Consider the following 26123-nt stretch of genomic DNA (forward strand, 5'->3'; position numbering starts at 1 on the left):
ATAATTATTAAAAAAAAAAAACTCTAATTTTCTGTTGATTAGAAAGTAGGAGAATAGTTTAAAAAATATGTTTCTATTATTTTCTCTCAGAAAATTTTACAACACTCTTTCTACTATTTCTCTCACTATCCTCACTCTTAGCACTCACTCTCACTCTAAGATGATCACTCACTCTCACTTGAAGCACTTTGCTTTTGCTTGCTTGGATTGGTTACATTAGCTATGATACTAATTTATAGGCTAGTAAGTCGGTTGATGGAAGGCTCTATGAAATTTCTGGATGCTTAAGTTGGCTGTGAGAAGCTTCAAGAAAGGCTGAAGTCGGAAGTTATATGGAGATTTCAAGTTTCTTCTAGAAGCTTCAAATGATGTCATCCTTTATCACTCTCCCTCAGCACCGACTTCTCTTAAATTGATGCTTTCTTGAGTATTCCTAACTGTGCTCGTAAATCTTCAAATTTCTTTGTATTGAGGCTTTTAGTGAAGATATCAGCAACTTGCTCTTCTGTGGGCGTTAGCTTCGTGTGGATCTATCCTTGTAGCACTTTTTCTCTTAGAAAGTGGTAGTGCACCTCAATATGCTTGGTTCTAGCATGAAACATTGGATTTTCTGTTAGACACACTGCTGACCTGTTATCACAAAGAAGTATTACTTGTTCAATCGGTTGGTGAAGATCTCTCAGTAATTGCATCAACCACGTGCTTTTTTGTGCTGCCATAGCTGCTGCTCTATACTTAACTTCGGTGGTAGAAAGAGAGACGGTAGTCTGCCTCTTACTACACCATGACACTACTCCAGATCCTAGGCTGAAGATGTAACCTGTAGTCGATCGCCTCGAGTCACAATCTCCAGCGTAGTCAGCGTCACAATATCCAGTTACTTGGCATCCTTCACCTTTACGGTATAAAATATCGTAATCTGTAGTTCCTTTCAAGTATCGCAGTATCGGCCAAGCTGCTTCCAAGTGTGCCTTCTTGGGATTTTGCATGTAGCGACTTGCTACTCCAAATGCATATACTAAGTCAGGTCGAGTAAGGGTTAGATAAATAAGAATACCTACCAGTTGTCGATACATCTGTGGATCTTCTAAGTCTTTCCCTTCTCCTGCACAAAGCTTAATGTTTGCCTCCATTGGTGTAGATAGTGGCTTGCACTCCAGCATCCCGTATGTTTCTAGAAGATCCTTTGTATACTTTTGTTGACATAGGAACATACCTTCCTTTGTCTTCTCAACTTCGAGCCCTAGGTCTCCTTCATCTGAAACTGGATTGAAAGATTTTCCTTAGTGCGCTGGATTTCTTCAGTGAGATCTCCGGTTAAGATGAGGTCATCGACGTACACCAGTACTATAGCCATCTTGCCTCCTGTGTGCTTGACGAATAGGCTCGAATATGATGCTGTCAATCTGTAGCCACTTTGTACAAGAAATTATGCAATTTTCCCATACCATGCTCTTGGAGCCCTCTTCAAGCCATATAATGCCTTCTTGAGCTTGCACACATACTCTGGATGAGACTTGCTCTCAAATCCTTGTGGTTGATCCATGTAGATGTCTCTATCAAGCTCTCCATGTAGGAAGGCATTCTTCACATCCATCTGACAGAGCTTCCACCCTTTGCTTGCAGCTAGTGACAATAGTACTCGCACCGTTGTTATCTTTACTACTGGACTGAATGTCTCATTGTAGTCTATTCCATACTGTTGCGAGAATCCTCGTGCCACAAGTCGAGCTTTGTACCTTTCGACTGTTCCATCTGCTCGAGTTTTCACCTTATACACCCACTTACATGAGATTGGTTTTGCTTCTTCTGGCCTTGGTACCAACTCCCACGTCTGATTTTGCTTGAGAGCTGCTATCTCTTCCTCCATAGCTTTCTTCCATTTATCACTTTTAATTGCCTCTTGATAGGACGTTGGTTCTTCAACTTCCATGATTAGTGCAGCATTTGCATACTTAATATTGGGGTGTCTTACCCTGGATGATCTTCTTAAGGGTGGAAGCATTTCTTCTGGTAAATATGTAAGGTCTTCTTTAGCTTCTCCAAGAACTCCTGTCATCTATGGGCTCTTAGTCTTTGATGATCTCGGACTTATGTCTTCTTCAGTTGTTGTTGGTACCTCTTGAGCTTGGTCTTGTAATTGTTCTTCTACTATTGGCTCAGTCTCCTTCATATTTGATTGAACTGAGTCTGTTGAAGGCCACCAAGCTGAAGCTTCATCAAAGACCACATTTCTGGATGTGTAGATGTGTCCAGACGTCGGGTCACAACATCTCCATCCTTTTCTCTCATTATCATAGCCGACAAAGATGCATCGTACCGTTTTCTTGTCGAACTTGGTATGAATATGGTCTGGGACAAAAACATAACACACATCCAAAGACTTTGAAATGACTTACTGTGGGTTTGATTTTCCATAGTCTTTGGAATGGAGAAAGAAAGCCCATCTTCTCCTATGGAAGCCGGTTGATGATGTGAGCTGCCGTTCTCATGCATTCAGCCCAAAATCTCCCTGGCACATTCTTGGCATGTAGCATACTTCTGCATATTTCTGCTATATAGCGGTTTTTCCTTTCAGCTACACCATTTTGCTGTGGAGTGTTGGGGCAGGTCAGTTGTCTTCGAATCCTATGCTCTTTCAGATAGGCATTAAACTCTTGAGAGAAATACTCTCTTCCATTGTCAGTTGACGACACTGTACCTTCTTGTTGAGCTCATTCTCCACATTCTCCTTAAACTTGGAGAATGCTTCAGATTTTTTTTTCATGAAGAACACCCATACGTACCTTGAGAAGTCGTCGATAAAGGTTACCATGTATTTGGCACCGGTTATAGATGCTTGTTTGACTGGGCCAAATACGTCAAAGTGCACCAACTCCAAAGGCTCCTTAGCTCTAAATTTAGATTGCTGGAAGGGAAGTTGATGAGCCTTACCGAATTGACACCCAGCGCATATTGTGTCAGTTCGTACTTCTATATCGGACAAGCCTTTGACCATTGACATCTCCACCATCAACTTTAGCTTGTGGTAGCTCACATGCCTTAGTTGTGCGTGCCAGAGATCAGACGTCTCATTCTTCCGGTTCTTGTCCACATAGGCTGATTCTGCAGACATCACATAGATAGACTCCAGTTTGCGGCCCTCCATTACTGGTGTGGCTAATGCCTGTAGATTGTGGTACACCTTGACTTCTTGTAGCCCAATATACCACATAGTTTCCTTGTGTTGTCAGTTGTGAGACTGATAATAGGTTCTTCTTCATCCCGGGAACGTGATAGACGTCCTGCAGCTTAATTTGATCTGAATTGAAGCGTGGGAAGATAAGTGTCTTACCGATATGGGTGATGGGCAGCTTGGAGTTATTAGCTGTCACAATCACCTGCTTCCCCTTGTACCTCTCCAGGCCCTCTAATTTCTTGATGTCACTTGTCATGTGGTTGGAGCAGCCTGAGTCGATGATCCAGTCATTCTCATAATTAATCTTCTTTTGCTTTGCTATTGCTGTCAGAGCTACCTCCTCCTTCTCTTCTTGCTCCTCCACTTTGGTGGTGGCAACTACAAATGCTGCTTCAACATCCCACTCTTCTTCACTATCATACCTTCATTGATGCTTGGTAACTTGGAAACTTCTTGATGTTGCTGCATTTCTTTGGCCTTTCTTCTTATGCCAACAGTCTCGTGCATAGTGCCCTTTCTTACCACAATTGTAGCAGCGATCATCTCGACTATCGCCTCCTTCGGATGGACGGTTGCTGCCACCCCTTTAATTGTGAGCTCCCCCTGAAAAGTCAATCTTTTCCTTTGGCCTCCTTTGCTGGATTATTTTGTCTTCAGTTGTAGGTCTCTGTCTTGGATTGAGTCGACCCTTCCTCCTACCACTGAAGAGTGCCTCCTCCTCTTGCTTTAATGAAACACCAGCCATCTGCTTGGCTAATGTTTCTTAATTGGTGAGCATATTCTCCAACTCCAACAATGTTGGTTGTGTTGGCCAGCCTCGGATAGCAGCCATAAACCCACTGTATTGAGGTTTAAGGCCATTGATAATTATTCTCCTCATTCGCTGCTCACTGATCTTTTCTTCAGGGGCGACCTATGCAATCTCTCTACATAGTGACTTTACCTTGGTGAAGTACTGACTGATTGTCATACTTCCTTGCGAGATTGTCATCAGCTCACTTTCAAGTAGTTGGAGACGGCCATCATTCTTTTTGGAGAATAGTATAGCGAGAGTGTCCCATGCAACTTTTGGTGTAGCAGCATCTCTAATATACTCTAACAGCTCATCTTCAACAGCTGTTCTCAGAACAAACATTACCTTACCGGCCTTGATGCGCCACTTCCGCAGAGCTTCATATTTTGACTTCTCTGCCGCTAGAGCCTTTTTCTCCTTTGATTTAGAATCACCAGCAGCATCTGCCACTTCTTCAAAAGTGACATCTGGTGGAGTCGTTTCCGACCCACCTACAACATCCCATAGGTCCTGTCCTTGTAGATAAGACTCTATGCAGGCCTTCCAATTTATGTAATTATTATTGTTTAATTTCTTTAAACCACTAGTCGTACTTGTAAACTCCATCGTTGTGTCTGGGTCACCTAACATCCAGCAAGCCTCCTCACTAGAATGCCGGTACTTTACTTACTTCTACTGGCGAACTTCTTGCAGCATTGGTGAATTCCTAATACTATGCTCGAACACTCGTCGGCGATCTGACAAAATCATCCCGGCAACCTGGCTCTGATACCAGAATTGTTGATTAGAAAGTGGGAGAATAGTTTAAAAAATATGTTTCTATTATTTTCTCTCAAAAAATTTTACAACACTCTTTCTACTATTTCTCTCACTATCCTCACTCTTAGCACTCACTCTCACTCTAGGATGATCACTCACTCTCACTTGAAGCACTTTGCTTTTGCTTGCTTGGATTGGTTACATTAGCAATGACACTAATTTATAGGCTAGTAAGTCGGTTGATGGAAGGCTCTATGAAATTTCTGGATGCTTAAGTTGGCTGTGAGAAGCTTCAAGAAAGGCTGAAGTCAGTGATGTTATATGGAGATTTCAAGTTTCTTCTAGAAGCTTCAAATGATGTCATCCTTTATCATTTTCTTTTCCTATACACCAAAGTAAAATTTACTACATTAATTTACATGTAAACTCTGAAGAGATTCTAGTTTCAAATTTCAATAGCTGGCTTGATGAAATTATTGTTTCAGTTGGAGTTGGACAGATGCTCTTTCATGTGTTAGATTCTAATTTGTGATGATATGTCATTAATTTTACAGGTTGCAAATTTACCTGATATTGTGGAGTTTGCTTATAGTAAGGTCGAGGCATCTAAAACCTCAAGTAAGTTTTCTTAGTTAATGTACATATAACTCCAGTTATTTGGATATAACTTATAAGAATGCAAATTGAAGACCAACTCCAGTTATTTCCTTCTTCCTGTTATTGTTTTTAAACTATTATTTATGAAGCTCAGAGCTATCTTAGAAGTCTAGCTAACATTCACTTCCCTTATAAATCAACAATCATTTACAACTATTTAGATTACAATTATTTAGATCTGCTTTTTTGGCTTACTTTAGAACAATGTTGTACTCCTAAATGATTATAATAATGAGCATTGCCTTCATATACAGGTTGGGTTTTACACAAGGAAGTCTTAGTATATGAAGAAAATTGCTAATATTTGCCTGGAAAAGTATGGAGGAGATATTCAATGCCACTTACTCTATGTAACATATATTAAAACTAGTGACTTTTTTTTTTTTTTTTTTTTTTTTTTTCAATTTTATGTCGATGAAAAGCTCCATAGTTTGAAATGTGTAGCTTCGGAGAACAAATTGTATATATATATTATTAATTTTAATTTTGATTTTGTTAACAAATTTTTAGTTATATATGAATATTACAATTGTAGAGGTTGATTTTTCATTATTATTGTATTTTAGGTTGTAAGAAAAATATTAATATATGAAGCAGTGGTGCTAGACCTACAGCGGCGGAAACATCCGCCGCTATAGACCCAAAAAATCATATAAAAGGAAAAAAATTATATAGCGGTGGATTTTTTTTCGCCGCTAAAAGCATATACTGTAGCTGAAAAATCCGCTGTACATTTTTGCCACAATCACTATTACGGTGGAGATTTTAATGGCAAATTTAATATCATCCGCTATGTGTTGTAGCAGCGGATTTAGCACCTATAGCAGTGGATTTTTCCACCGCTATAGGCAAATTTTCTTGTTGTGAGTCCGACCTCTGCTACACATCAGTTTCCAAGAACCCATTATCAATTGGTGGGCAACAGATAATCATGGACGGAAAAGTTTTAAGGTTTACTCCAACATCTTTACAATATTTGTCCAAAACAAAATATCTAAAACAATTGTTTGAAAAATTTTACTGTAGTGAACTTTTATAGGGCATGGTAAAATTGAAAAACATGAACAACCGCATGAGTTTAACATGCTTGTTGTGAAAGTTTGTTTTCACAATTTTTATAATATTTGAATAAATAAAAAGATAAATGTGCTGTACCAATCACACCATTGAAAAATTTTTATTAAATAATAAAAATTACTAAGGAAATTGTTGCATGCATTTTCAATTTTTTTTTTCAAAGGCAACAAGCCTCGCATGCATGTTCATTTTCTTAAAGAATATAAGAATTATGATTTTCTTATTCAATAAATTTTCATATTTGACTAGTTTGATCTAAATTATTGGAAATTATTTGAAACTCCGAAACCAAGTATTGTAAATTAATTTTTAAAACTTTAGTAAGTAAATATAATCAGAAAAAGATTGAGTTTTGGATGTTTTGGAGAAAGAAAATTAGATTGAAAATTGGTTGTTCACGATTTAAAAAGAAAAAGTGATTATTAGGCACATAAAAAATGTGTGGTGACACATGAAGAATAAAATTTAAATATTTATTTACACAATCAATTTGAACACAATTTAAGCTCACGGATTTGAGATCCACTTTTTTTTAAGAGAAAAAACAAAGAATTTTTTAAGAAAAAACTTTATCTTTTATTCTGTTCTAACAGATTTAAATTGAAAAGGAAAATATTATAATTTTAATTTTGTTTCTATTTAAGATAAATTAATATTACATATTGCACATGTAAATAAATATATATATATATATATATATATATCGTAAACGTTTTAATTTGTCTTTAAGAAAGTCTAGTCAGTTTAGCACCATATGTAAAAAGTCTTTTTAATTATTTCATTAAGTAGTCTGTATTAACAATGTATTTGTTTAGTAACTAAATTATCATAAAAATTATTTAAACAAATATTACAACTTTTTTTTTTAAATTTCAATAGCTCAAAATATTTTTCCTATAACAATAATGCTTGGCTTTGTTTAGGTTCCATCAAATAAGGAAGAAATTTACACAAATACAAGAACAAATCAAACAATTAAATGTTTAAAATTTAACAATAAAATTAGTAAGGAAGTGTGGCAAATATGTTCATGTTAAGAGATGAGAAAATTCAAAAAAGATGTCTAAAATAAATAAAATAATTATTTCATAATAACTCTTCTTTAATTTTATCTATTTTATATTTATAGTGGTGACATATAGGGTAATAATCTTTTTGTAATAACATTACATTTTTTATTTATTTTCTTTTGCAAAAAATAATAATAATAATATAATTATGGTCATCCTTATTCTCATGCTTGAATTTGAATCCTTGGATTGAGGGAATGTGTTTTAATTTTTTAAATGTTAAATTTTTTACAAAAGTGTTTTTAATAAATTCTATAATATTTGTTTCCAGCAAAAAATGATTTGTTATTTTGTCAATAATTTTAAATTTTAAATTTTTTTAATAAATATTATGACCTTCTTAATTTTGTTTTCTCCAACATCTAACTAATGTTTTTTTGCTTGAAATAAAAACATCTAAAAAAAGATTTGATAATTTCTGTTTTGGTAAAGTGTCATTGGAGGGGTGGCTTTCACAAACCATGTCATTCCGATAGCATTGTAGAGTGGGGACTCCATGAATTTAACCTGTGAACGGTAATAATCACACAATTAATATTTTTTCTAGTTAAATCCTCCCTCCATCTTAATATAAATATCCACCTTAACTATTTTATGAAGAATAAAAAAATAGTTAGAGTTTAAAATTTCATTGACATTTAGATTACTTTTCTTATTTTGCCTATTTCTCTCCTCATTTATTAAGGTTGTGCATTTATGATGATAGTGGTGGAGATCAATAGATAATGTCATGGCCCTGCTTAAAGCCAAGCACATGACAATCACCGCAATATCCTGAAATAGGTGATGAATCAGTAGAGATTTTGATGGCTAATTTATGTTAATATAAGTGGGTTTAAGAATCAAAAGATTCCAAGGCATAAATCCATCCAAATATCAGTTAGGTTAGGATTACAAATATTTTTCCAAAGATTTAATTCCACATATTCAATTACCATATTTTAAGTTAAAAATAATAATCCAAAACTTTTTCTTAGAATTTAAAATATAAAACACATTTTTAGACATCAAAGCTATCTTAGAGTGCTCAAGATTTTTGATGCCCAAACTCTCTCAAATTTCACAAGTGGAGCAGTATTTCATCCAACGGAATGAAAGCCACTATAATTGCTACTCCCACCTCAGAAGAAATTCCACGCAACTTTGGAAATTTTATCCAAAATACTAACCGAGATGGCATAGGTAGACATAAGATAATAGAGAATAACAAGAGGTGAACTAATTATGACAATTTCCCTTCCAGCAATGGAAATTGCAAAATGAGGCTCAACCTATTGAACTTGGTGCTCTCATAATTCTCTATTACTGAAGAAAAAATTTCAACTATTCACTTTGGTCTTCTGCACATTTAACAAGGTTGAAACGAGTCTATCTGGCTGTGTAGGCCCTATTTGGGTCTAAAAGGTTTTTTTATCAATAGCCTATACATGAATTTGCAAATCTACCAAGAAGGGGGATGGCTATCCTTAATGTCCATGATTTTAACAATACCTTCTTGGCTAAATATTGGTGCGATATTTACTCCAACAAGACCTAGCCCTAGTCTCGAGCCATCCATGTTAACTAATACCATGAAGACTCTTTCTGAACCTTTACTATACATCACGACAGTGACATCGATGAGGACACCGCCTAGTTTGATCCTCTGTAGCGACACCAAAGCTTTGCTTTTGATGGCTGAGAAATGAGAGGCAAGCTTGGCTTTTGGCGGCCGAAGCAGAGAGAAATATCTAGTGGCTCAAACCTAATTAAAAGGGTATGACTTCTAATTATCAAAATATTGTAAGAGAAAAAACACCCAACTTCCTATTATATTTTTATTCCCAAGCATGGGTTCAAAGAACCCTTAGATGTATAAATTTCATGATCCATGAGAAAATTTGGGGAATGATTTAAAATGTAATTGGCCAAAACTAACATGGTTCAATGATTTCTACTTTCACTCTTCAAAACCTCATAAAAGATTAATTTATCCTTTTAGTCATAATTTCGATTGAAGGATGAATTGCACCAGCTTAAAGAATTCAATAAAATATAATGGCTAAGATAAATTTTATAAAAAAAATCAGATTTTTAAGATATATAAGCAACCCAAGCAAGACCTATGCCTAGGGCCCCAAGATTTCTGAGGTCCCCATAATTCATATATATTTTTAAAAATTATATTTAATATTTTCATTTAGCATTATCCTATTCATATAATTATCATATTGAAGATTTTAATTATATTTGGCTTGTGGGCCCTTAATTTTTCAGGGCCTCACAATTCATTTTTTAAAATTATATTTTAAATTTTTATTTACTATCATCCTATAATCCTATCCATATAATTATTTTCAAAATTTAAATTTTTTTAAACTATAATACTTAATTTATTATAATATCAATGTGAAACAAATTTGGCTTATAATAGGCTCGACAATTTGGTCTCACAATTCATGTTTTATTTTTTAAAAATTTATATTTAAAATTTATATTTATTATCATCTTATAATCCTATCCATATAATTATCATGAAAATTTTAATTATTTTTAAACTATAACACTTATAGTAGGACTCCACAAATTTCTTGGGCCTCACAATTCATGTTTTCTTTTTAAAAAATTATATTTAAACTTTTTATTTACTACCATATGATCATATTCACATAATTATAATTTTAAATTTTTTTAATTATTTTCTTAAAACTCTAAAATTAATCTTATTTACTCTATTGATTTATGATAATATATATATATATATATATTTATATATATATATATATATTATCATAATTGATTATTTGATAAAAATAATTAAAAAATATTTATTATGATTTTGCCTAGGACCCATTTTCTCTAAAATCGGCCCTGCTTAATTCACCTTTCAGTCATTTCTTTGGTATCTAAAATAATGCAAATATGAGAGGTCTAGCTTATTTTACAAGCATAAAGTACCATAAAATCAAATCAAAAGCAAATAAACATTAATATGAAAAATAGAAGTCAATACATCGTTAATTATCTAAACATTGTGTTAATACCAACCCTAGAACAAAAGATCTACTCGCTCATGTTCAATTTATAAACCAAAAGATTTATATTAATCATAGATTGAAACATGGAATAAATTAAAGAAAAAAGAAAGAAGAAACTCTTGATCCTGTATGCATGATGTTCTTGTAGATCGATAAATCTCCCCCTCGACCTTGGTCCTATTTCTCTTTTTTGATGATTTTTTATGATCCTAAGCCCTTAGAGAAATCATATATATCTTTGTTTTTGTAGCCAAAGATTCTTTGAAAATCTTTTTCTTGGCCTTATATAGAGGAGGGCTAAATTAAAGTTAAGATGCCAACAAAGATCCACAGCTATGTTAGATAAAAAGGGTAGGTTGTTCTTCTTCAAGGGTTTGAGTTTTTTGAATTTTTGTACCATAATCCATGGGTGTGGTAGCTAGCATAGGTGATCCATGTTTAGAATAAAGACCGAACTCCACACTTACCTGCATGAAAATCGTTGAAGAGTGGTAACTTGACCTAAAAGAGTGAAATTTAATTAGAAACATGAGGAAAGATACATGATCAACTAAGAAATGAAACCAAAATATATTTAAAATATATTATAAATTAGTACTTATCATCTAGGATTTGGTATTTGTCCTAAGCAAGTGGCAGAGATGGTCCAAAATGTTCCTTACCATGAGGCATTGGGATAGTATATGATGTAGAGATTCACTTCCAATGTTATAGCAAAAACACATATTGTATGACTGTCCCCGGCCCCTTCAACCAACCCCGGCCCCTTCCCCTCAAAAGATTTTGCTTTGTAATATTATCCAATGTGAGGATCTTGTTATCATATGTCATCTATGTAAATAGCTTGATTTTAACAGTTAGGGCCTCTCAAAAACTTGGTAGGTAGTGATGGTCTTAAGAACTTTCATCATTTAGGAATCGAGGATTATATAGAAATTTATTAGTTGGTTATTAATTTTCATATGCGAATGTTCCTTATGTTTCGTGGCAGTAGCCTCTCAAGTTGTTTTAGAAATCTTTAGAGGTTTTGAGAGCTTTTGAGAGTGTAGGGACTTGGTAACAGTTTGGGAGGCTACTAGAAGTTTTCATAAGTTTGCCTTAATGGAGCTAAATGTCTAACCCACAACCATATGTTGGGAGGGCCACAAATTCCATGGAGAGAGCTCCTCTATTCACTTATTGTTTTATCAATTAAGGTTAGCACCATTTCCATATCTTGAGATAGTGTTTATGAAAATAGTGTCATGGGTATGCCTAAATCTTTATAAGAAGAAATATGACCTAGCTGTAGTTGGTAAAAAACAACTAGTAAAAGTGTTGCAAATATATCTTTGTTTGAATATTTTTTGGCACATTATATTCCAGCTTCACTAAAGATGATCTTTCACCATCACTTGCTCCAGATGGTAGAGTTGAAAGATCCTTGATCTAGGATTTCCCATCCTCCTCACCTTTCAAATATAAAGTGATTTCTAGTTCATTAGTCACAATAGTTTCTTGTTTTGAATTATTCTTTTCATAGGAAATATCATTAGTAAACATCAATATATCACATGGTCAAACTGATGGTGAAAGATCAATATCATTAGTAAACATCAATATACCTTATTTAATTCTCACGCAAAGACAAATATACTTAATTTGAATATGGTATAAATATTTGTTGGAAGTGTTGTTTAGGAATTATTTCTCAATGAACAACCCAGCTTGCTGTTATACACACAAGTGATGAGGAGAGCATGTCACCAAAAGACCGGTCTAGTGGTGAAGGATGCTCACCACTTATATGCACACAAAGAGTCCATCTCATAGCCGATGTGGGACTAAAGGGGTTAGTTCATTTGCAATCATTACACTTGCTTACACCCAAAGTTAAACCTCAAAATTAAATAATAAATAAAGAAGACAAATAACTAAACTCTGGTGATAAGAACCAGACCTTATATTTAACTAGACGGCCTCTGTATGCTTCAATTAAAATAATATTCCTAACTCATATAAGTCCAAGATGTTCAACATCATGAATGCTTAATTTTCAATTCTTTTTTATAAATAATAAAATGTATACCATCATATCCTCGGCTAAGAACTCACTGCGACGAATCCTCTCAGTGCATGCATGGACAATTCAATAGCCTATTTTTATCCTACAATGTTCTTAAAATAATAGTGATAAATGATAACAATAATAATAACTTCGACATCTCAAGATTCAAAGGCACCCTGAGAGTTTGGCATTGCAATCATGCTTTGTTTTGTAGCAAATTAGTTGGTATGTAAATAATAAATCTTATTTATTTATTTAGCTATTTATTTTATACAAGTTTTTAAATCATAATGATTAAAATAAAAATTTCAACATCATTATACACAAAATGATTCACAACGCTACCATTGGGCTAGCCCATTGGATAAGAGGCATTCATCTGGGATGGAGTGGGTGTTCAAATCCCACTAATACATGGTGAATAAGGGTACACTATTGCATAGGTGTTGAGGGTCCTCCTTTCGTAGTGTCATAAAGAGGCCTAGTTCGGGAGTGTACTTACAATCCAATCCCTGTGCTCTTAAGTGAGGGTGTATAACTAGATGATCAATTCCTACTAGCATGGTACATCCAGGGTACAAATACATGGTCATACCAAAAAAAAAAATATATATATATATATATAATTAGTCATCTATAAGAAGGAAAGCATGTTTCTCAAAACTCTTTATTTTGAATTGTTAGATTCATAGGTTGGATCGAGCCAGAATAGAAAAAAAAAAAATCCTCCATGTTTACATTATAAATATTATTATACACCAATGGTCTCTTGGCTTCTTGGTATATTGGATTTTTTACATATGGTATTTATTTGGAGAGAACTCAAAAATCAAACCCTAAAACTCACTCAAAATGTGGTTACAAGTGCTTGCTAGCTTGTTTCATGTCCGTGCACATTTCTAATATGCAATTGTTGCATTTCCTCAGAAAAAAAAAAAAATTCTATACAACTTTCCAAAACTATAGTATATATATACACAGGGAGAAAGAATAGTGCATAAATTACAAGTTTATTAAAATTTAAGAAACAAAATAGAAGTCACAAGATGGCCGAATATATACCACGACCTATAGCACCAAGAGAGAAGAAATACATTTAAGAAAAAAAAAAAACATAAAGTAAAAAGCCTCAAAAAATGATCACCACCGAGAATCATTGATCAATGAGAGCACAACCAAGCCCAAGGTTTAAGGCATCTCTTCGGTTTCTAAAGTAGTTGCACCAAGCAAAGTAGAACTTCTAGTAATAAAATCAAGGCTATGTTGATCATAGTAGCTGATTCATCAAGGTTGGGGTCTTTAAGTTCAAGGGTAGCAGAAAACTAAAAAAAAAAGATATATGACCAATCTAATAATTATCTTGTTTAGTGGAAAGAATTTAATATTCCTTTGTATTTCGGCTAGATATTCTAAGACACAACCTACACAACCTAAATAAAAAAGTCTCATGCCTCTCAAGTGTTATTCTTCAAAAAACAAAAAAAAATACAGTTGTCTAATTGTTATAATACCAAATATAAAAATTTTGCTAAAATGAATGAAGTTTAATAAGAGATTCCATTACTAGCATTACATGATTCTACCTGCTCTTACATAACAGAAAAAGACTTGCAAATAAAATTATAATTTGATTGAAGCATGCTTCATTGGGTACTCAGACTATTTGTTGTCTGCATGCAATCATCAGTTATGGAAGTGCATGCCTAAGGCAGAAAACAAAGCATTGTGATTTCCTATCTGCAACATCAGCAAATCTGGACCTTCTTCTTCACAAACCTCTATTCATACCCTCTGAATCTCTGAAAATTCGAATATGCGCTTGAACTTTGCACCAAAGTTGCTTCTTTGATCTACACACCAACCAACATTGTCTTCTCTCTCTCTGGTGGCTGCTCAAAATCCTTGAAAACCTTTTTTTTTTTTTAATTTTCAGTTTTGAGTTTGTTCACATTTGGGAGAGATTTCAATGGAGGTTCAGAGAGTGGTTGTGGTTCAGGATGCATCAAAGGATGTATGTTCAAGTGCAATCAAATGGGCCATTGATGGCCTCTCACTGAAACCTGGGGATGAGCTCACACTTCTTGGAGTTCTTCACCAGGTTAATACCCCTAGTACGTTTTCTTTCATGCAAACCGGGAAACTGTGTAAGAGTTCAATCTTTTTTCTTGGAAACAAATGGAATGGTGGTGAGGTTTGTTAAATTGGATTCAATTGATGCTTATTGTTATTATTATTATTAATATTTTGTTGGTTCAATTGTGCCTAGGTTTTAGTTTTTTGTTCACTGTTTGTTTGTTGTCAGTGGGGTATAAAATTAGGGTTGATCAGACAACCAAGAAGATTGTTGAAGATGAAATCACAAGGAAGCAAAATGAGTATGAAAGAAGTGAAAAGGTGATGATGATTAACAAGTTGTATGAAATGAAGAAGGTACTGAATCTTGTGTTATTGTGTTTATTATCTTGTGATTTTGTGCATTCTTGTGTTGCCCTAGCTAGATATTAGGGTTTTGAATGATTAAAACTCAGGTTTGTCTTGTGAGTCTTGGCTAACATGAAGTTGAGATTGTAGATATGGCTATGGTAAAACCCATTTTGTAATCTTGTCATTTATGATTTCACTTATCTTGACCTAGCTTCATATTGAGAATTAGACTGATTACAAAGTTCAATTTCTCTTGTGAGTGTGATTGCAGAGCAAGGTAATGAGCCTTTGTTATCATTAACTTAAGATTTTAATGGCAGGCCTATGGTAAAAACTGGGTATTATTATAGTTACAATCATGTGATTGATACATCACATTTGTTGCCCTTGCCCTCGCCCCGTATTGAGCTTTTGATTGATTAAAACCCTGATTTCTCCTGTGCCCGTGATTATTGTTTCGTGTGAGGAAGCATGGAACTAGTATGACAATTCGTCGAACATTTGGTGTGTAATATTATAATACCTAACAATAACACAATGGATGGGCAATGCAAGGATAACATACAACCAATCTTACAAGAATAAAATAAGAGACATCAATTTAACGTGGTTTGGTTAAGAACAAGCCTACATCCACGGGAGAACAATTATTCACTATATCATGGGGAATAACAAGAGTACAAGAAATAGTCACAAAACCACATAAGGGTTATCAAGCTCTAAGAACTAGCCTTATCTCAAAAACAAGAGTCTTATCTTACTTTAATGAGATCAAGCAAGAATAAGAGCTCTCCTCTGTACCTCTACTCTTTACACTCACCAAATATAAGAGAACTCACCCTCTCTATCTCTCTTTTTTCTCTCATTTTACAACACCCAACAAACATAACTCTATATAAACAATAGAGCAATCTAGATTGTTGGATTAAAAGAAATCAAGATTTGGCGTCATCCCAAGGATATCAAGCCAATATTTAATAATTATAGCCCAAAACAAAAAGACCTTGTTATACATTGCTTAGCTAAAATTGAGTTCAATCATAGTTATGATTTGATGTATCACTTGTATTGCTCTGGCTCCATATCAAGATTTGGGCTAATGAAAACTTTAATTTCTCTTTGTGAGTGTGATTATAGTGCAAAGTCTGAGAGACCTTGTTATCCTAAGCTTGAGATTATAAACATAGGGCTATGTTAAAATGGATTAAATTTGTATTTATCCTATGAACAAGGCATTGTTTGTGTTGCCATAGCTCTGTATTAAGATTTGGACTGATTCCAACTCTGTTTTATTGTTATTGTGATTATAGTGCAAAATCATTAGCTTTCGCTATCATGAACTTGAGATTAATTTAATAAAAAAAAAAACTTGAGATTATAAATTTGGGGTTACTCTTTTGAGTAAAGTCGTATTTATCTTATGCTTAATGCATCATGTGCGCTGGCCGAGCTCGATATTGAGTTATTATCATGTTACTTCATTGCTTGCTCATCTCAGATTGCTTTCCACAAAAAAGTGGTGTCGGGATCTTCACCAAAAGTTGTTGCTGTTGAAATGGCTAAGAAACTACAAGCAACTTGGATAATACTTGACAGGTTAGCCTAAATTTTGCGTTATTAGAATTTCCATCTGCCAGATATTTCATCTATCCCTATGCAGTAGAAGTTGATTTCTGATTCATATATGGCACTATTGTGATACTGAATTTTGTTGAAATTACAATATCAGATTGAAGATGTAATGATCATTTCTGAATAATCAGAAATGTTAGTTTTAAAAAACAATAAGACGGATGACACTGATGATGTTTTATTTTGACAGGCAGATGAAAAAAGACAGGACATATTTCATGGACAGGTTATCTTGTGGTATATCAAGGATGAAGCATAATGGTGAAGTTCGTTTAGTGCGAGGACCGGTCAGTATGCAAGAGAAAGCTGACACACCAAGCAAGTCAATTCAAAGCAATAATATCAAATATGACGAGATGCTACCTGAACAAGAACAAGAAGAGATAGTACCAGAGGTGTCCAATATAGTGACTGATGACAATAATGATGATGATCTTTTCAGCCTGGACTTCTCCCCACTAAGTAAGTTATTATTTGTAGTGCTTAGCCATTGGCATACTCTTACTTAATGTAAGTGAGATCCAGATGTTATTCTAACCAAATTGATAATCACTCTGACTTCTATTTCTGCTGAAGAATTGCCACTGCAGAATGTTGATTCAACCACAGAATTGAAGGATGAAAAGGTCTCATCTACTCTAACCTTCGATGCGAACAAGGATTCTGGCATTGAAGATAGCTTCATAAGCTGGGAGGTGCCAAATGATGATTCAATTGCTGTTTTAAACTGTGCTAACTGGTATTCAACAAGAGATGAACATAGGGATCTAGACATAGGAGATGAAAAATGTAACATGGAATCAGAAATTTTGGCAGATGGATTGCCCAAATTCCAACAGGAGGAAAAGTTGAACAGTGTTGAGTGTTTGGAATTTGCTAAGGTAGGGCCAGTTACTGAACAAAAGACAGATTTCACTTATGCTGAGTTATACAAAGCTACAAATGGGTTTTCTTCGAAAAATTTTATTTCTGAAGGGGGGTTTGGATTGGTCTTCAAAGGAGTATTAAGTGATGGACAATGGATAGCTGTTAAACAACATAAAGATGCAAGTATGCAGGGAGATAAAGAATTCAGATCAGAGGTTCAAGTGCTTAGCAAGGCTAGTCACAAAAATGTTGTTAAACTATTTGGTTCTTGTTCAGAAGGAAATCATCGCTTGCTTGTTTATGAGTATGTTAGCAATGGTTCATTGGACATGCATCTGTCAAGTAAGAATTCTCTCATTTAATCGCTAATCTTTTTCTTATATATTGCAATAGCCATTCAATTTTTAGCATTTGCATCACCTTTAGATTTGCTCCAAATAATCAGTTACTCTTTACTGATGTTACTCCATGAAGTAATTGAGACAATGCACAAAAATTACAAGAAATTTATATTATATATTTTAAACATTTGAAAGCGAACCAAATTTGCAATGTTATAAAAAACTAATGAATACTTTTAGAGTATGTTGATGGAAAGAACCATACAACATACTTACTCGGACCAAAGATAGCTTTAATCTTCATATAATACTTAATTTTTATCATAACATAAAAAGAAAGTCTGAATCAGCCCACAACTGCAACTGTTGCTTTGAACTATTGTCACTTGTGTTTGGTTTTGTTTTCTGTTATGCTATCCATTATATGATTTTGTTTCTCCTAGTAGTTTGATTTCTGATTTCTCTACATTCTTCAGAAAACAGCTCTAGAGTATTGAGTTGGAAGGACAGGATGAACATAGCACTTGGAGCAGCGAGCGGTTTGAACTATTTGCATCAGAAAAAAATAGTCCACAGAGACATGAGGCCTGGCAACATTCTCATAACTCAGAATTATGAACCTTTGGTAATGTTTTACGTGCGCCCATCAATGCTAAAACCTTTCAGGGGCAAACAAAATCACTAATACTTTTGAATTGAATGCATCAGTTAGGAGATTTTGGACTGGCAAGAGCACAACAAAATGATTCTGACCGCTCATCAGACAACAAGGTTGTTGGAACAGTGGGATATTTGGCACCAGAGTACGCTGAAAGAGGAAAGTTTTCAAACAAGACTGATGTGTATTCCTTTGGAGTTGTTTTATTAGAGCTAATCACTGGCAAGACAACAATGGAGAAGAGACTTCAAGAAAAAAGTCTTGCAGAATGGGTACATCTCTCTCTAAATATATATGTGTATATATATATGTTTTTTTTTATGATGCTTTATATCAATGGGCACAGGCAAGACCACTTCTGAAAGAAAGGAAATATCCGGACTTGATTGACGAGAGACTTTTAGAGTGCCATGATGTTCATCAACTATTTTGGATGGTTAGTTTGGCAGAGAAGTGTCTTAGCAAGGATGCTGATAAAAGGCCACCCATGGATAAGGTATCATACTGTAATTCTTTTTACTTCTTTAAATTTTCTTACAGAAACTACTAAAATTCATTTTAATATCAAAGAAAATTTTTCTAGGAAGAAATATAATTTAGTTACATCCATGAAAAACTCCACTCTGACATTAATGTGATCAGGCTCTTGATCTTTTATTGCATCTTTCTTCTCTGAAAAGAACTATTTGTGATATTGTATTGATTTCATTTCAGGTGGAAAATGCATTGAGATGCATAATTGAAGGGAAAACAACTGAAGGAATGGATGAATTTTCCCCGACACGATCTTTCAGCGGCTTGTCACTCTCTAGTGAATCACAGGATGGAGAAGAACCTGATCAACTGGACCTGGCAAGTCCAGATGCATATCCAATTAGCAAGAACAGAAAAAGTGAGTCAAGCTCAACATTATCGTCATTTTTCAGTAATGAAACATCAAGCACATTCAAAAGTCCGGAGGTTTCAAACTCAGGTAGACGTTCATATAAAAAGCCAATCTCGCGAAGATCATTTTTCTATGATGAGATGCTCATTTAGCCTGGTAATTTGAATTATAATTTGTTAAGTTGTCATCCTCATGGGCTTGATTGTACATGTTTTGTATCTAACCTTTTTATTTTTCCGGTCAGAATACTTAAATTATAATTCGTTAATTTATCGTTCTCATTTCATTATTATCATAGTCCTGATTTCACTAAATCTTGAGAATTTTACTATCGAAGGAGATATATATGATTAATTTGGCAACTAATTAATGTAAGACTTCGAAGTTTAATGACTTTCATTTTCACATTGTGAATAGCTATAAGTTGGTAATCGCTTGTAGTTGTTCTCAGTGTTTCAGTTGCTGAGCTATTAATGAATCAAACCACAAAAATACAATGATCTGAATTTGTTCAGATTTCGATTGAGTTTTCAATGCAGGCACAAATTAATTGTTGCTTGTAATAACGATAACCTTTGGTGCTTGTTATGCGCACAGATCAACCAGACAAATTATGCTTCTGATCAAAATTTTTTAATATTAATATGAAAACCAAGAATTGGATTGTACATAGAGTTAACCCAAAGGAAACTCATGGAGCAAGCATAATTCCATTTGTTAAGTCTTCCCCTTTTTTTTATTATTTTATTCTTTTTTAATGCTTGAAGGAATATTTTGGTACTTAATTAGGAATGGGAGTGTTGAGCCGGTATATAGAATTGGAGAAAAACTTGGTATCATCAGGGGAAGCTAAACCTTAGGAGAGTTTTCATGCTATTCAAGGATCTACCATATAATATATTGAAAATAAATAAAGTAATGTTCTATCAATGGTAATCCAACATTAGAACACGTTCATTTTTTTTTTTTTTTAAATAAATCATAATACAAATAATAGAGAGAGCCAGAACTCTGCCAGAGACATAATTGTCCTTATGATAAATTAATTAATTAATTAATTAATTAATTAATTAATTAATGAAAACATAAGCTATAAATATAATAAAACAGAATTTTTTTAATAAATTAGATAAACCACTAATATATTAAAAAAATAGGGTAAACAACTTAAATGGTCTCTAACCTTTCGTGTGTTTTTAGTTTTGGTCACTTAGTTTTAAAAAGTTACGATTTTGTGTACCTTTAATTTTTATTATAATTTAGTTACTCGAGCATATATTGTTAATTGTGATCACATTTGAGTACATTGCGTGGTACATTTTTTCTCAGAGCTGGCATATGCCACTTGTGATCACCGCTAACGGTGTATACTCTGAAGAAAAGTATAGAGGTAGAAGATTGAAGAAATGTATAGAGGTAGAAGATCTCTCCTTTTTTACAAGAATACATCGGTATATATAAAAGAATGTAAACATCTAAATATGAAAACCTATTAATATGGTTACATCTAAATATGGCTATATGTATCATACCTTAATCAATCAATTAATGAATCAATTAATCAATTAAATTGATTAATTATATCCAAAGATGCTTTCTCCACTAATCTCGCATAGGACAACTCACACCAACACTCCTCCTCAAGTTGGTGCATATAGATGTCAAATGCCCAACTTGTCAAGTGAGTTGTAGAAGCTTCTGCTACATACAACTTTCGTGAGTATGTCTGTCAACTGGTCTTCGGATTTAACAAAAAAAAAAAATCAAATTATCTTGGCCTCAAGATTTTGTTTGATAAAATGCCGATCTACTTCCACATGTTTTGTACGATCATGCTGGACTAGGTTGTGAGAAATGTCAATTGCAGCATTGTTATCACAGAACAGGTTCATCTCACAACTAGGAGCAAACCCAATTTCGGTTAATAGCCTTCGAAGCCAGAGAAGTTCACACAGACCCTTAGCCATCCCACGAAACTCTGCTTCAGCACTTGATAATGCTATTGTCTTTTGCTTCTTACTTCTCCATATGACCAGGTTCCCGCCAACAAATGTGAAATAGCCTGAGGTGGATTTCCTATCAGAGATATTTCCTGCCCAGTCAACATCTGTGTAACCTTCTACCTGTAGGTGATTATTTCTTGAAAACATAAGTCCTTTTCCAGGAGAGGACTTTAGATATCAGAGAATCCAGATCATTGCATTCATGTGATCTTCAGTTGGACAATGCATGAATTGGCTTACTACACTCACTGCATAGGCAATATCAGGTCGTGTATGAGAGAGATAAATAAGCTTTCCAACTAATCTTTGATACCTTCCTTTGTCTGTTGGCACTTGGTCTGGATATTCTCCAAGTTTGTGATTTTGGATTATTAGTGTATCTGCTGGTTTACAATCCAACAACCCAACTTCTGATAATAAATCTAGGATATATTTTCGTTGGGAAATAAATATGCCTTGCTTTGATCTAGCAACTTCAATTCCCAGAAAATATTTGAGACCTCCTAGACTTTTCATCTCAAAATCTGTAGCCAATTGTTTTTGAAGTCTTGCTATTTCTTCGGGGTCATCTCCTGTAATGATCATATCGTCTACATAAACTATCAATGCTATTATCTTGGTTTGGTGATGCTTCAAGAATAGCGTATGATTTGAGTTACATTTTGCTGAAAGCCATATTTTCTCATTGTTGAACTCAAGCGCCCGAACCATGCTCTAGGAGATTGCTTCAAGCCGTACAAGGTTAGTTGTAGTTTGCATACAACCTTATCTTTAGAGTTTGCCATATATCTTGGGAGAACATCTATGTAGATTTCTTCTTCAAGATCTCCATGAAGAAAGGCGTTTTTTACATCAAACTGGTGTAATGGCCAATTAAGATTTGCTGCAAGAAATAGGACTCTGACAGCATTCAACTTGGCCACTGGTGAGAATGTCTCTTGGTAGTTTATGCCATAGGTTTGTGTATAACCTTTTGCCACCAATCTTGCTTTATACCTTTCAACTGAACCATCAAATTTGTATTTGATGGGGAATACCCACTTACACCCCACAGTTTTTTTACCTTCTGGTAAGGGAACAAGAGTCCATGTCTCATTTTTTAGTAATGCCTCCATGTCTTTCTTCATATCGTTGATCCACTTAGGGTCTTCTAGAAACTTGTCAACACTTATCGGAATAGGATGTGAAGAGAGTTCATTCACAAAGTTCTTGAAGGGTTTGGACTTTGTAGAGACATAATTAGCAATTGGATATCTCGATCTCTGGTCCTCGAATTCAGGGGAATATATGTTTGGTGGTTTACCTCGATTGTGCCTGAGAGGTAACTCATGGCCAACAGGGTCATTAGAAATATAAGGTGTAATAGAAGAACTTACATCAATGATATTCTCAGGAGATGGGTCGTTGGATACTGAGGAGTGGGGGGAGGGGGTATTGCTATGTCAGCTTCTGGAGATGTCGAAGATGTCGGCTCTGGATTAGGTGTCATATTAGTGTCCTTAAACCAGTCAAATGTTAACCAGTTCATCTCTTCTACTGCTGGTGTCTCCCCCTGAAGAGAAGAATTGGATGCAGCCAGAGAGTAAAAAGTGTTGGATTCAAGGAACATGACATCCATAGTTACATAGGTGTGTCGAGTAGTTGGGTTGTAGCAGCAGTACCCTTTTTGATGAGTGGCATAGCCCAAAAAAAGACAACGAATGGCACAAGGATCAAGCTTTGTTCATTGGTTCTTATGGAGGTGAACAAATGCAACACACCCAATGACACGAGGTGGAAGCATAAGGATGGTAGGTAATGAAACATAGGTTGATAAGGCCTGGAGTGGAATCTTGAACTCAAGGACTTTGGAAGGCATGCGGTTAATAAGATGAACAGCTGCAGTGACCGCATCACCCCAATGGTGGCTAGGTACATGAGTTCCAAGTAATAATGCGCGAGCAGTTTCAAGGATGTGCCGATTCTTGTGCTCGGCAATACCAATTTGTTGCGGAGTCTGGGAGCATGAGGTCTCATGAATTAGTCCATGATGTTGGAAATAATTATGGAACTGCTGATTCACATATTCCCCTCCATTATCTGAGAGAGGTGTTAGGAGTTTCGTTGCATGAAATGATTGAAAGACATGAAAAACCTCATGTTTATGTCGCAACAAATAAATCCAAGTCATGCGAGTACAATCATCAATAAATATTAGAAACCAGCGGAAACCAGACATAGTGGGTTTAGGGGAGGAACCCCAAACATCTGAGTGAACCAAGGCAAAAGGAACATCACTCTTACTCATACTTAATGGATAAGGGACTCGATGACTTTTAGCTAGAATGCAAGTTTCACATTTAAAATCTAAAGGTGACAGACCCACAAATAAATCAGGAAACACATATTGTAGATAACTGAATGATGGATGGCCTAACCGACGGTGCAAAGCAAAATTTGTTGCACTTTGAGGTGGCGTGGGCAATGCATGTGGTGTACGCGACCAATATTGAAATCTTCCATATAGTAGAGCTCCTTTTCTCAGTACCATGCCCAATGATCTCCTTGGTGAGAATATCTTGAAGAAGACAAAAACGAGGATAAATTAGCACGCCACAATTCAAGTCTTTAGTAACTTGATTCACGGATAGTAACTTGTGAGAAAGAGAAGGCACGAGTAAAGTATTAGACAATGGTAGGGCTGGGGACAACATTACAGTGCCGGCCCCTATAACTGAAGAGATGCCTCCATTAGCATTGGCAATGCTAGTTCACCAAGGAGGGGAGTGTTGAGAAAAATTAGTGGTGTCAAACGTCATATGATCTGTTTCTCCAGAATCAAGTATCCAAGCACTACAGTTAGCTTCTCGATTAGAAACAAAGGAAGCATTACTTGGTCAATATTGGAGCTATTGACGGGAATAAGGGAAAGAGTGGTGTTGTGGCAGCCACTGCAGCCTTGCCAACACTTGCATCAATCCCAATTCCATCACGCCATTTTTGAGCCTGTAGTTCGTGCCACCAATCAGGATACCCATGAAGCTTGAAACAGGTCTCATGGGTATGCTTTGTATCCCCATAGTGAGAGCATTTAGAATTATTAGAGGAAGCATGGGACTTGGAGGTAGAACTAGATTTCCCACCATGCAAAGAAAGAGGTGACGAGCCGTGTGGAAGACTCTTGGATGCCAAACCTGCTCCTGATATAGCACTGATGCTGCTTGTCGTCATCACCTCTTGACGAAGAGCTTTCCTCTGAACATGTGCAGAAGCTTGCTCCACTGTTGGGAAGGGCTTCAGCTGCAGAACATCACTTCTGATGTGGTCTAAATGGTCATCGGGACCATCCAAGAATGCATAGACCCGATCTTTTTGAATGAGAGAGTTGTAATGCTGAATATCAGTTAGCCATTTCGTCGGCTTGGGCCAACATAAGTCAATTTCATGCCAAAGGCCTTGGAGGGTGGTGTAGAATTTTTCAAGAGAGCCGCCAGCTTGTTTAAGGCGGGTCACATGTCGCCGGAGGTCATACACCTGGGAGGTGTCACTGCCATCAAAATAGATAGTAGCAATTGCATCCCACACCTGCTTGGCTATGGGGAAGCGGATAAAATTACCGATAAGATAGAAGTCCATGGAATTAATCAACTAGCTTTTAACGATAGCATTGTCTGTGCGCCATCGTCGAAAAGAAAGATCCGTCGGAGGAGGTTGAAGGAGATCACTGTTGATGTATCCCATTTTGTCTTTGCCCGAGATATACATCTCAATCACCTGGGACCAAAGGGCATAGTTGGTACCATCCAACTTGATGCCAACCAGTGTAGGAGCATTTTCAGAGGTTTGGGTCAGGATTGAAGTTTTGTCAGGAACTTCAATCATTATCGTGGTCAACTCGGTGAGGATAGAGGATGGTGAAGATTCAGCTGTGGAGTTTGGATCGGCTATGGAAGGTTAGAAAGTAGACAGAAAGATCGCAGGCTTTGATGCCATGAAGAAAAGTATAGAGGTAGAAGATTGAAGAAACGTATAGAGATAGAAGATCTCTCTTTTTTTTCATATATCTTTTCTTATAAGAATACATCGATATATATATAAAAGAATGTAAACATCTAAATATGAAAATCTCTTAATATGGTTACATCTAAATATGGCTATATGTATCATGCCTCAATCAATCAATTAATGAATCAATTAATCAATTAAATTGATTGATTATATCCAAAGATGTTTTCTTCACTAATCCCGCATAGGACAACTCATGCCAACATACTCTTGTGATCAAATTGTATAAAAAACTAAAGGTAAGGGACCAACCAGTAACTTTTTAAAAATGAGTGACCATAATAGTAACACATGAAAAAGTAGAGGACCATTTAGGTTGTTTAAAAAAAAACATGTATAAAGGATATTACTAATAAAGGGATACAAACTGAAAGTAGAGATCCGGATATCCAAAAAGATGTCATAAGGCCACTCATAACCACCAAAGGTGATTAAATAATAGAGCTCCCAGGAAATAATTGCTTAAAGAGATCACCCATCCATGGCTGCTCTAATATAAACGAATATTATAGGGCCTTCGGCTAGGTCCACGGTTGTAATTACATTCTCTCCTGCATGTGAGGGGCACAAAAAATCTAGGTTTCCTTGATGAATATACAGAATCCTCTTTGAATTTAGGGTTGCAGATAAACAAAGAAGGAAACATATGGTTAATTATAATTTGAATCAA

At 35.2% G+C, this 26123-nt stretch overlaps 2 protein-coding genes across 2 annotated transcripts; one reads left to right on the forward strand and one right to left on the reverse strand.

Moving 5' to 3' along the window:
- Positions 1-530: 530 nt before the first annotated feature.
- LOC120265258 (secreted RxLR effector protein 161-like) lies at positions 531-1163 on the reverse strand. Its single transcript, XM_039273139.1, has one exon. The coding sequence runs from the start codon at positions 1161-1163 to the stop codon at positions 531-533; it is 633 nt and encodes a 210-aa protein (XP_039129073.1).
- Positions 1164-4622: 3459 nt separating this feature from the next.
- LOC120265259 (inactive protein kinase SELMODRAFT_444075-like) lies at positions 4623-19639 on the forward strand. Its single transcript, XM_039273140.1, has 11 exons — positions 4623-4628; positions 5285-5348; positions 14532-14609; positions 14901-15028; positions 16521-16618; positions 16845-17116; positions 17231-17863; positions 18339-18487; positions 18571-18792; positions 18867-19016; positions 19235-19639. The coding sequence occupies exons 1-11, from the start codon at positions 4623-4625 to the stop codon at positions 19556-19558; spliced, it is 2124 nt and encodes a 707-aa protein (XP_039129074.1). The 3' UTR covers positions 19559-19639.
- Positions 19640-26123: the final 6484 nt, after the last annotated feature.

Source organism: Dioscorea cayenensis, chromosome 7 (assembly GCF_009730915.1).
Source record: "Dioscorea cayenensis subsp. rotundata cultivar TDr96_F1 chromosome 7, TDr96_F1_v2_PseudoChromosome.rev07_lg8_w22 25.fasta, whole genome shotgun sequence".
Taxonomy (NCBI): Eukaryota; Viridiplantae; Streptophyta; class Magnoliopsida; order Dioscoreales; family Dioscoreaceae; genus Dioscorea; species Dioscorea cayenensis.

What these genes read in the sequence shown, in the direction of transcription:
- LOC120265258 (XM_039273139.1), bottom strand. Translation starts at nt 1,163, where the DNA reads ATGCTGGAGTGCAAGCCACTATCTACACCAATGGAGGCAAACATTAAG.
- LOC120265259 (XM_039273140.1), top strand. An exon ending in CGAGGCATCTAAAACCTCAA is followed by an intron (nt 5,349 to 14,531) that starts GTAAGTTTTCTT and finishes TTTAATTTTCAG; the next exon opens with TTTTGAGTTTGTTCACATTT. An exon ending in CTCAGAATTATGAACCTTTG is followed by an intron (nt 18,488 to 18,570) that starts GTAATGTTTTAC and finishes TGAATGCATCAG; the next exon opens with TTAGGAGATTTTGGACTGGC.